The 12,948-nt window shown below is 37.8% G+C and overlaps 1 protein-coding gene across 1 annotated transcript in view; it reads right to left on the bottom strand.

Annotated features, from left to right (window-relative positions):
* Positions 1-2,810: 2,810 nt before the first annotated feature.
* The window catches only part of LOC126263189 (ubiquitin carboxyl-terminal hydrolase 34), a 524,696-nt gene continuing 514,558 nt past the window's right edge, over positions 2,811-12,948 (bottom strand). Inside the window, exon 52 of the mRNA XM_049960250.1 lies at positions 2,811-5,188. Coding sequence (XP_049816207.1) covers positions 4,941-5,188 — 248 coding nt within the window. The 3' untranslated portion in view covers positions 2,811-4,940. The remainder of the gene's footprint in view (positions 5,189-12,948) is intronic.

The raw sequence follows: 12,948 nt of genomic DNA, 5'->3' as shown, positions 1-12,948 counted from the left end.
CACCTACTTAGCCTAAATTTATATTAATTTCTGTGGTCTCAGCATTTCTTTTCAATAAGTATTCCTTTTTTTTTACTCCCCTTTTATTGTTCTATATCTTTTATTTTCTGACCTGTCTACTAACCTCCTCCACCTTTCTACCATGTATACCTGCACATAGCTTTCCACTCTTATTGACTTTTGCATCAGACACAAGACTCATCAAAGTCAAGATTCACAATTTGCAGGTGGTGTAGTATGCTATCTGTATCTATGTCAAAAAAAGCAGAATATAAATTCTCTCTCATGAAGCATATAACACCATTCACTGCAAGCAAAAAATATACTGGTACAGGAGACAGCAACTCTATATGAACTGTCTTGCATTAGGTTGGAGTCATTTTTAATTTAAAATCTTTTTAGATGAATTATATCTTCAGCACAGAACAGTGGGTACTAAAATTTTCATATTGTCATCTGTATATTAAAAAATCATATCTTTGCTTAGAAATTAGGGAAATGCACCTAGATTCATACAGTTTGAATTTTTTTCATCCTTCTGCAACATTCACCTACAGTAATTGTTTTAGGGCAACATATTAATGTAGGCCTAACTCATTTCAATAAATGGACAAGGTAAAGACAACAAGGATGGATGCTATTTTTGCCACAAGATTCCTTGCTATTTATCTGGTTACTACCACCAGCAGACTAGATTAGTTCTTGCAGTGAGGTTGCTGTGTTACATTATTAATAGCATACTATAGTAAGCTTGTACTCACTGAATGTGCCTAAAAGCACACTTTTTAAACAACACTAATAAGAAATATTCGTTCACATTTAAAATGATACAAGTTTTCTAATTTTGTCCGCTTGTTGGTAAGAGAAGTGCAACTGAGGTATGGTCAGAATGTTTTAGCCATCCTGCTAGATTTGAGAAAGAGTTTTTGATTTGTAAGATAGTTTCATTTGCTCCATTCATTCATCCTAGGGTTGGCATTCCTTTACTTGGTTTAAGAGCGTGTGATCGGCGAGAAAATATCATGTGATCAAATATAGACAGTTAAAGTTTTATAATAGTTCTTTTTATATGTTTGCTGACCACTCTTATTCCGATGAAATTTTTTCGTAAAGTGCTCTCTTTTTGATAAGTGCACTGAAGTGGTAACAGCACCTTACGGAAAAAATTCAATAATTGCTATTTCAACGAAGCCAATAACGCAGCGCGAGGAAATTGTCACGCCTCCCCTTTACACTAGAATTATTTTACGGGATAGCTAATGAAACTTCTTGATGTTTTTACGAACTGATTTACCTAAGCGCAACGACTTTTTTTTCTCTTTCCTTCTGTCTTCCCGGAGGATATACCTGGCAAAAAATTCTAAGCTGGTAATATTCGGAATCATCGAGACTGATTGCCGATTTTTTTTTTTAAAGTTAGTTCTGGTACAAGTGTACTTTTCACCTTTTACACCGCAGCACTATTGTATGAGTTCTAACAGTGTATGAACCTATACTGCACGACAGGAAACTAAGAACATACGTTAAGGCTTGTCTCACTCGGAGTGGTTTTTTCAGTAAAAAGTGTTGGTCTTGAAACATGCCAAGACAATCATTGGCCAACATGTTACTGAATATTTACAAATGTGTGATATCTATTTAAACATGATCTCATTCAGCCGTGTGGGGTGTTACTGAGAAACTCGTCATGACCCACTTACACTGTTTACTTTGCTGGGAATAATTTGCTGGAAACGAAATTGAAAAGGAACAGTAACTAATCCTATCTTAATTAAAAAAGTAAAGAAACTTTATTCGTTACCTATGCTATCATTCCGACACCATAAAAGCTAGAGAATTCCACAGCTTTGTCGGTATTATGCAGAGCCTGTGCCAAAGGTTATCATGCATCATTATTTAATGATTATACTAGTAATCAACATGATTTCTTTACAGTCATGATTTACTACAAAAAAGTAATGTCACATTAATTTTAACACCATTTACGTTCTAGAAGCTACATAACCTATAACACCTGATCCAACTTTACGTAACTATATTTGATAAAGTTAACAGCCAACACATTGTACCAAAATATTGTGTTAAAGCATTTAACGATTGACTAACTATACCGCACATTATCTTAATTTTCGTTTGTAGGGTTAACGTCAGCTTAAATAATACATTACTACTGTGGAGAATAAAACGGTTAGCTTTTTCCTTCTTCTGAGATAATTTCGTCTCCAGTGGAGAAAATTTTGTTTATTTACCAAGCATGGTTATAATGGTACATTTCGATAGTGAAACACCTAAATAAATTTCTCAATATGACAATGCAACAAGAACTGCGAAACCATTAACGGCCGGCATCTTTTGGTCCAACATACTGTACACTGCTTTATTCTTTCTAATAAAGACGATTCACTTCATGGGAACTATTACAATTTTCAACTAAACATGACGCGTAGCACTAGCAGACTGGTCACCGGGCAGAAATGGTACCGCCCCCTACACAATTTGTGCGTTTGTTCTTAACTAAGACAAAGGAGAGCGCTTGGTGTTAGAAAGTAGTTACGAAACTTCCGAATTTTTTCTCTTACCTTATTACTTTCAGTCAATATTGCCCTCAAAAAACGAATATTCGAAAAATATTCGTACGGATTTCTAGTGCAGATCATTACCGCCAGATGCCACCACATATCGTTTTAACACCGAAGATGAAAATATCGGTTAAGTCAAAGATGCTTAGGCGATCGAAGACAGAACGAACAGTAAATAACAAGATTAGGCGACAAAGCTCGCAGAATAGTAATGAATGAAATCGCCTAGGATTTGATCACAGGGTTTATTTGTACATTTTTATAACCACGTATTCTCTTTTAAATACATGTTATTTAGAAGCTTTGGTCACGCAGTTTATTCAGTGATGGTTAGGTAGTACAAACTTGTTACGATTATGCCTCTCTTCTAGAAATGGCAGATATTACACCAAATGAAAGGACATGAGTGCACCAATGGTTTCTGGCTTTACTAATAACAAACAAGAGATGCATCGGTATTCTCATTTATTTTACATCGATAATAAAATCTGACACAAATCTAAGAAATATAGCTAATAATTTTCAGTTATCAGTCAAAATCTTTGTACAATAAATATACTTATTTAGAACACGTACAAAAATGCATTCTTACATGTATATAGATAGATTCACACTCCTTACACACACACACACACACACACACCTCTTCCTAAACTGTGCTTGCAGAAGTTGTAAGCAATAAAATAACACTAACAAATTCTCTCATACATTTAAAGACTAGGTCATTCAAACAACTGGCACAACATTTTTCACTTTGTAAAAAACAATACTGATCCCACTGCACATTTAAATATCACAAAATAACAGCACATCTTTAACTATTAGGCTTAGCTGCTTTGTCTTGTGTCTACATTACAATGAGCTTAAATACACACAGAGGAAGGAAATATGTGGTGACTTCATCTTTCAGATAAAGGAAATGACTGCGACTATGCCACAAGATAAGATACACCACACATCATGCAAACCTTCACGAGGATTTTTACAGATTAATGAAAGTCTTGGTGCTTAAGAATTCACATGTGTAGCCTTTCATATTTATAAACGAGCATCAAAATGCACAGCTCCTTGTATCTTGCTATGCATTTAAAATATGTACATTCATATTTACATGTGTACAGACAGTGGCGTACCATCATTACTTACATATAGGCAAAATTACACAATTTCTTTTCAACATATTCAGTTACAAGAACTGGGAACACTTCCACATCAACAGACAAATTATTCATTTTGAAAATATTAAATGACTGCTTACCTTAGTAATTATACAAAAGAAATAAAAATTTCCAAAGTGACTTGATGGTGACTTTTTTGACAGATAAAAAAATTATACAAAAGTCAGTCTAATTGTGATGTCAGAAGTAACGCTTCTATATTTTTATAAAGTTTTTACTCCCTTCTAGAAGAAAGAGGAAATAAAATGTTTAAGGATGGTAGTGTAATTGATGCCAGTGACCAGTGTCAGGACTGAAAATACTAAACTTCTCCAGTTACCACAACACTATTGCCACAAAGTGGACAAGATGTGCTTCAGTGCAAAAGCAAATGGTTTGAAATGTATCATTTGTTCCCAATCATTATGCCCAATTTCACAGATAAAAATTTCAAAATTTCCATTACAATGTCCACAGGTCACTGCTCACAGCTATAGAGGAGGCAGAAGGTAAGACTAAGTCACTTAGCTGAAGAAATTGGCTAGATATGCCAGAAGAATAGCAGATGTGACAAAATAAATGAAATCTAAGTAAGCATTCATACTGGAGTTGTTATAACGTCTAATATGCTTCTACGTGCAAGTTCTTGGTAAATGATAGTGCATACGTTTTCTAATTAATTCGTTTAAATTAACATACAGCATCCCAGTATCACACAATAAGAACCAATGTTCCAATGAACATAGCCCAACTGCTGTAACATCTTTCAATTATTTCTTTTTTTCTTTTTCAGATTGCAGGAGCTTGCAGGATTCCCCATTTCATTTACAATTCAGAGTTTCCATACACTCAGCATATGACAACATCTGTTTACAATTTCTGATGCTTGTGAACACAGATAATTATTTCTCATAGTATGACACTACAGAAACTTTATAAATCTAGTAATATTGGAATAGTAGTGACGGCAGAAACAACAAATGATGGAAACCAAAACTGGCAAAAATCAATATTTTATAAGCTTCAGTTAATGGTTGCTGTGGCTTTTAATCAGCACCTAGTCATTTCTGTTTAGCTGTTCTTCCATCTACCTAGTCACATGCTACCAGAGTATTAGCCGTAGAGGAGCTAACAAAACCAGTCCCTGAATGCTACAGCATCAATTCTAAACCTCACATGTTCTTTAAAACATAAAAGTGACCACTCAACTTTTTTTCTCAACACACGTCTTCAGATCAATGATGGTTTTTTCTAAAAGCTCAATGCAGCTGACAGAGAAGTGCTGTGACTTGCTTGAGCAAGGTGATGAGCTCTCTGTTTTATCACTTGAAGGTGATGGTGAGGGGGATGAGGCAACTGGTTCATCTTCATCTTTCGATCCTGATGGCTTTGGATCTGCCTCCTCTTCTTTCTTCTCAGCACTTAATTTTCTTTTCTTGCAGGGAACATCATCTGTAAGAGATCCATTCACCAAGTTACCACCAATTTTTTATAGTCTCACTTTCAAAGTACTAATTACAGTAATCTGTCATGTAAGGAATCAAATGGACCAAACATTACCAAAAATATACAATGTGTTATATCACAAATAAATCCTACAATACACAACACACTGTTTTCACAAAATTTCATACATTTACTTCTTTTCAAGGTACTACCCCAATTCAAAATCTTTTCTCATTAGTGAATGAAGTCACATGTGTAAATCATCAGAATGTGATACAGAAATGCCCTTTCACTTTCAGATCTCCTTCTGCGTTCCTAATTAATATGTGAAACATCTATGTGAGAAAAATGTTCCAAAACTGAACTACACTCAAATTGATAGGCATACAACAAAAACTGCCTTGTCTGTGACAACAAATGTAGTTTTAAATAACAGTTGACATAATTTCACCAATGGCTTCTGTCCCATAGTGTCCTTGTGTGCGCCTCATTTTGACCTGAGGTTCTTTTTATGTCAAACATTCTTCATCTGTATTTACATATGTGCCGCCCCCCCCTCCAACCACACAAGCACACTTATTCTTACATAATGTAAGGAAAATCGAGAGTAATATTTCATTAAATAAATAGTTTTTGGATTTATTACCAACAATTTATTACCAATGAGCTTGCCCTACTTGCAGTAGCAGCTTTTGCACTTTCTTGTTTCATGTATTTTACATGTTACAAAAATTCTGTAACTGAATAAGAACTGTCACCTAACAAGAATACCATTCAGGTTTGAGTAAAAAATGAGGCCAATGAAATAATTTTTATCTTATTTGGAAGATTATTGTAAATTTGTATCACACTAATTGTAGTGGCTAATGTCCTTACTGATTTAACTGAACATGGAACTTTACTTCTTGCCTTGTATCATGTTCATAAACATTAAAGCTTTTATATTGCATAAATTCTTTGTAACCTACTTACAAGATTCTAGTACACAGATACAAGGGATGGGAGGATTGATGGCTTTTGAAAGAGCTGCTTGCAAGAATTTTTTGCATTGCCCTTATTGTTCTTCTCAAAGTTAAGAAAATGATGAAACTAGGTGGCATACTACCCCTGAATTGAAGTCCGTGCTGAAGAAAGCTCTGGAACTTGGCAAAGTAGGCAATTCGAACAGTGTGAAAACTTTTAACAGAAAATAAATGTAGGCTGTACAATATTTTATTTTGTGAGCATTTATCGTCAAAAAATTTTATATTTCAATTTGGCGCCCTACAGCGACAGTTGCTCCGAGGAGGGTGGGGGTAGGCACATTCGAGAGTGTGGGCCATAAAGTTGTAGGTCCGCTTGGTTTAGTTAGCATTATGGGAAGGGCACAGATGGAGCAAGGTGTTTGCTGTTGAGGCATAATATTCTAATTGTCACTAAATCATCACCATGCAACATGCATTCCGTACCCATTTCAATACTGTGGTCTGTGGTTGCTTTCCCAGCCGGCAGTCAACTGTTTAATGGATAAACAACTTAAGGAAACTACTTGTTAGAAGAAGAAAAAGCCCGGTCTTTCGCAAACAGTCACGTCACCCCAAAACATTGACATGGTAAGGCTTTATGTTCTGTGATCCCCTCAGTGCTCTGCCTGCAAACATTTAGCTACTCTCGAACTGTCTGCTTGTTCTGGACATCTGATCCTTCACGAAGAACTAAAATTCTATCCCTACAAATCGACTGTGATGCAGGAACTTAATCCATATGATTTTGTTTCTCAAGAAAATAAATTTTCTTTGTATGTCTCATGATGCACTTGTTTTCTTCAGTGATGGGGCTCACTTACTCCTTTCAGGAACCACAAAGAAGCAGAACATGCACCACTGAAGCCCTGATACCCTCAGGCAACTTCATTAGCATCCTCTACATTCACAGCATGTAAATGTTTGGTGTGCACTATCGTGAACTGGAGTAACTGGTCCCTGGTTTTCTGAAGAAAATGAACGGGCAGTTTCAGTGACTTCTTACCATTATGTCCATGTGAATCAGGAGTATTTCCTGCAGACACGCAATGCAACAGATGTAGAAGACGTGGTTCCAGCAGAAAGGTGCCCTGGCACATGCAGCCCCTGTGTCAATGACTGTTTTGTGGCAACGCTTCCCAGGATGTCTCATCTCCTTGAGGGGCAATCTGCACTAGCAAGCATCATCATTGCCTAATTTGGTACCTGCATATTTTTAATGAGGCTATCTAAACTCACTTGTTTATAGCAATTGTTTCTAGCACCCTGACTCACCTGAAGAACAAAATTCGTCAAACTGTCACCAACATACCTGTCAATATGTTGGGAATAGTCGAATGAAACTTCACGATTTGAGCAGCACAGTGTATTGAGAATAATGGGTGCCATCTGCCTGATGTAATCTTGAAAACTTTGTAAATGTAAAATTTAAATGTTGCTCTTGATGCTGTTCACAGAATTAAATATGTACCTACATTACTTTTTTTTAACTGAGTTTCTAAACAAGCAAGTTGCTCTGCCCCACTCTGTAGCTTCTCACAGAACCTTTGAAGTGTCTGGTTCAAGCTTTCCATTCATCCAAACCAAGAGTCCATGATTAGCTCTGGCAACAATAGTGCAGATTATGAGCTTCACTGAAACTCCATGAGCAAGGCTGAACTATACAACTATGTAGTTGCCGAAATGACCTCAGATGGCAGACAACAGGCATTGTTCTTTCAAGTGTGCATTATAACCAACAACAGATTGAACCATGATGATGATTAAAGACCCCCTACTGTTTTGTGCTAGATTTCTCTTGACACACAGCACTGCAGGGTTCATATAAAGTGAGGTGGAAGACAGCACTGCAAACTTGTTTGTTACAGGAATGGGTGTAGTACTCAGAGTTCTCCCTGGTCACTGCTTCCCCTATGCAGGGTTGTTAGATCTACCACTGACCAGCCACTCATTTAAATCGATGAGTGGTGATAAGTCCTGTATTTCCTGGAGAGGAGACAGAATCCACAGGCAAGGACAGTACTTGAGATACCTTTGTTATATAGCAGCTACTCACTTGACAGCAAGTGACAACTAATGCTATAGAATGGATTACATTTTTCAAGGCATTCAGTGTTCACAAATACACAATATAACACACACACTCACACTCACATGCACGCAATGAAAGATAATGGGGAAACAACATGAACGGCATGTTTAAGTTGTATGTAACGTGTTTGAAGTTTGGATCCAGGATTTTTAAACACATTTGACACATATGACCTCACTTGTAAAACAATGAAATTACAACAAGTCAGCTTATATATATAAATGTGTCAATTGCACTTGGCTGGTTTCATGACACCTTTAATGCCAGCATGCCAAAGAGCATTCTTTCAGTATCCTAACCACAACAAACCACGTCTTCTGCATGAGAGGGCTAACACGGCAATAATCTCTTAGAATAAGAATGAAACTAATGTACATCTTGATGCAACAATAATAACTGTGAAAAAGCACGGGTTTTATGGAATTCTATGTTATACATAGATGCACTTGATAGTACTACAGACTGTTTCTGCAAAGAATGACATGATATAGTACTGTTAATGTTTGAACTCTGATGAAAATTACACTTTACAACATGATAAATAAGAGTTCTCAATCTGCTTTTGACACTTTTTAAAAATTTCAGTTTCTTTTCAGAAAGGGAATGAGGACCCACTGATGTTGGTCATCTAGTTCATTCGTAGAAGCTAGAAGTGCAACACTGATGCACCAAAACAAATGGTATAGTCATGCATATTCAAATACAGAGGTAGGTAATTAGGCAGAATATGCAATTGAGGTCGGCAATGCCTATATAAGACAACAAGTGTCTGGTGCAGTTGTTAGGTTGGTTGCTACTGCTACAATGGCAGGTTTTCAAGATTTAAGTGAGTTTGAATGTGATGTTGTAGTTGGCACACAAGCAATGGACACAGCACCTACAAGGCAGCAATGAAGGGACTGAAGAGAATCATTCCATGTGACAGAAGTACAACCTTCCGCAAATTGCTGCAGATTTCACTGCTGGGCCATCAACAAGTGTCAGCGTGCGAACCATTCAACGAATCATCATTGATATGGGCTTTTGGAGCCGAAGACCAACTCGTTTACCCTTCATGACTGCTAGACACACAGCTTTACACCTCACCTGGGACCACCACCACAAACATTGGACTGTTGATGACTGGAAGTATGCTGCCTGATCGGACGAGTCTAGTTTCAGACTGTATGGGCTTGTACGGGTATGGAGACAATGTCATAAATCCATGGACCCTGCATGTCAGCAGTGGACTGTTCAAGCCTGTAGAGGCTCTGTAATGGTGTGTGGCATACGCAGTTGGAGTGATATGGGACCCCTGATACGTCTAAATACGACACTGACAGGTGACATGTACGTAAGCATCCTATCTGATCACCTGCATCCATTCATGTCCATTGTACATTCTGATGGACCAGACTCTCCAGATATGAACATTATCGAGCATATCTGGAATGCATTGCAACTTGCTGTTCAGAAGAGATCTCCACCCCCTCGTACTCTTACGGATTTATGAACAGCCCTGCAGGATTTGTGGTGTCAGTTCCCTTCATCACTGCTTCAGACATTAGTCAAGTCCACGCCACGTCATGTTGTGACAATTCTGTGTGCCCACAGGGTCCTACACAATATTAGGCAGGTGTATCAGTTTCTTTGGTTTTCAGTGTATATATAATTGTCATAGATTACTTTGTGCTCTATAGTATACTTAAAAAACTTCTGGTAATTCTTTTTAGTACTGTGTATCCCAATGTGTTGGTAAACATTGTGTTACTGTGTATATGTGCTACAGCATATGCAATCACTAATGGCTCACTGGCACTGTGTTTCAGCATCCCAACCAGGACTAAAAACATAATGGACAAGCGGAATCCGGGTTGAGACAATGTGGCAACTGGATGTGTTTAAGCTGTGCTCTGCGCTAATGGTAACAAGGTAAGTTTGCTGAACTGGTTGTTAGTTGTTTATTGGACATTTATTTCATATTATAGTGGGTATTTTGTTTTGTTGAGGAACACTATTAGAAAATCTCTTTGAATTCAAGGAGATATACGTTGAAGTGTACTTCTGAACCTGATTGAAGCCTATAACATTTCAATTTCACCATTTTGTCAGGTTCTAAATAGTATGGGTGAGTAATTTCTGTGCCTCAGACAGGTGGGGCAAGGGATGTCCTTTTCTTGTTCTCAGTGGAGTTAAGAAAGTTGATACTGATTTAATGAATCTCATTCTGTTATTCATAATCTATCTGCATACTGCACACTATTTATAAAAGACAGGCAGACCAGCAATGTGCTGTGTGTAACTCCTCTATACATGTGGATGCTGAGTGCCCAAGATAGTGCTTAGCCCAGCTGTGCTGGCCAGGGAGATAGCTGAGCACATGGCTGGCACAATAAACATGCCACTGACACATGCAGCCAAGACTAAATGGACAGCAGTGGTGCATAGCAGGTTGCTAGAAACAGACAATAGAAAAATTGTGATGACTGAAAACATAGAAATGCTAAGCAAACCAGAGTTGGTCAACTGAGTTAACAACACACAGATAGTGGTGGAGATGTGCTATCTTAATCCATTCCAAATGAAGAATTTGGTACAGTGCCACATAATCCCCCAGAAGCAGAACAGCCTATCCATGAGCAGAACCTGAGGGACCAAAAACTAGAACGACTTTGCATCAAATCAAGTCAAAGACCAAAAAACAAACTTACGACAGATTAGGAATACAAAGACACTGCCATTAAGTCCATCATCAGTCAAGGCGAGGAGGACAATGGAAGCATACCCTTTCCCAGTCCAAGTGGACAGAACGAACAGCATTGGAAGGTCCAGCAATCAACATTCACATTCCAAGAACAAGAATAAAAATCTGAGGAATAGCTCGATACAAATGTAGGTAAAATGGATTGAGCTACTGAAATGGAATCTGAGGACGAAAATGAGGTAATGACAACAAGCAAATCACTTCCAACATTGACTGATGGCAGAAATGCTGTTGAGGACCTTCATGTAATCAACTGAAAGTCACTGTGATAAATGCTGGAGAAAACTGTAAGCAGAACACATTACCGAAAATAACGTGATGCATATGGCCAAGCGAAAATTTACAACTATCTCTCACAGGATGGCACAAGTATATAACACCATAACATAAATATCAACAGATACAAAAAAATACTTGATGTTCATTGCTCCTCTTATATTTTCTTTTACTTCAATTTCAACTGTGGTGTTTATAAGATGTGATACTTATTTCACTTAACTCAGTCTGGTAGGACATTCTTGGGCTTTTAAAAATATAACACACCATGCACTTTTAAGAACTGAAATTCAAAAGAAAATCTTAGATAAAGAGGAGGAAAATGGTAAGCATAACTGTTTGTTTTTGCATGGAGTATTTTAAATAGGTCGCTGGAGCAACAAAGGGTACGCAGTGACGAGGGGTGGGGGGGGGGGAGGGGGGGTGATTAGATCATTACAGTTTTCGAGAAGGGTTGTAGAACAGGTACACATAATTAAATGCCTATAACGCTGATCTCAATCTGTTGAGGAGTTATGGAACATGCTTGACACTTAGGTATTATTAATTTTTGGAGAGCGAAAATCTCCTCTGTGACAAGTCAACACGGAAACTGTAAACAGAGATCCTGCGAAACTCAACTCGCTCTGTTCGCCCATGAGATTGAAGCGCTATAAACATTGGCACTCAGGTTGCTGTCATGTTTCTTGGCCTCAGGAAGGCATTTGATGTGGTTCCACACCCTTATTTAGTGTACAAAATATGAGCTCACCGACTACCTGACCAGATTTGTGATTGGATTCAGGTCTTTCTTGCATACAGAACCCAACATTTTCTCTTAAAGGAACAAAATCAAGGTAATTTCAGGAATACCCTAAGGCAGAGTGATGCAAATGTTACTGTTTGCAATGTATATTCTTGATGTTGGAGATTATGCTGGAATCTCTATGTAGCAGTCCACAGAGTGTGCACCTATTTATTAGGAGGTGGCAATGGCAGAAGATTGCAGGAAAACCTGCATTGAACTGTACTAGTGCTGGGAGTGGCCGTGACTATGAATGTATGTAATGTGCTTAAATAGATGATGAAACCCACTATTGGTTACAAATCACTGGAAATAGTAATAGCACTGTCGGCAAGCATGGTGTACTCAGGCCTTGTGAGGCTAAATAAGGAACTACTTGATTCAGAAGTAGCTGCTCTGGTCACAAAAACTGACAACAAGCGGGAGAGCAGTGTGCTGGACCACCTGCCCTCCATACTCACAAGCAGTGATGGCTATTGGTCAAGGATGACATGGCAGTCACTTGGTACCATTTCACCTTATGAAGCCTGTTCAGATGGAGACAGAATTTGGAGTAAAATGCTGATGAGTTACCAACCACAGTGATCTAATGTAGAACGACCATATACAACAACTGTAGAAAAGCAAATTAAATGGCTGAAATTCATTACAAAAGCTTGAAGAAACATAATTCACCCACAAAAAAGAGGGTTACGAAACATTTGTTCACCTGATTCTTGCATATTGCGTGTTTCGTCATGTGACTATTTAATTGGTGTGAGAGCATTATGGAGATGCTACACAAAATCCAATGCAAAAGCTACAAGAGAGACACTGTGAATTATGGAGAGGTTTCCTATTGAAATTCCGGGAGTGTATGTTCCAGGAAGA

This window comes from Schistocerca nitens, chromosome 1 (assembly GCF_023898315.1).
Source record: "Schistocerca nitens isolate TAMUIC-IGC-003100 chromosome 1, iqSchNite1.1, whole genome shotgun sequence".
NCBI lineage: Eukaryota > Metazoa > Arthropoda > Insecta > Orthoptera > Acrididae > Schistocerca > Schistocerca nitens.
Note: the sequence above shows the minus strand (reverse complement) of the source record. Positions and strands in the feature narration are given on the sequence as shown.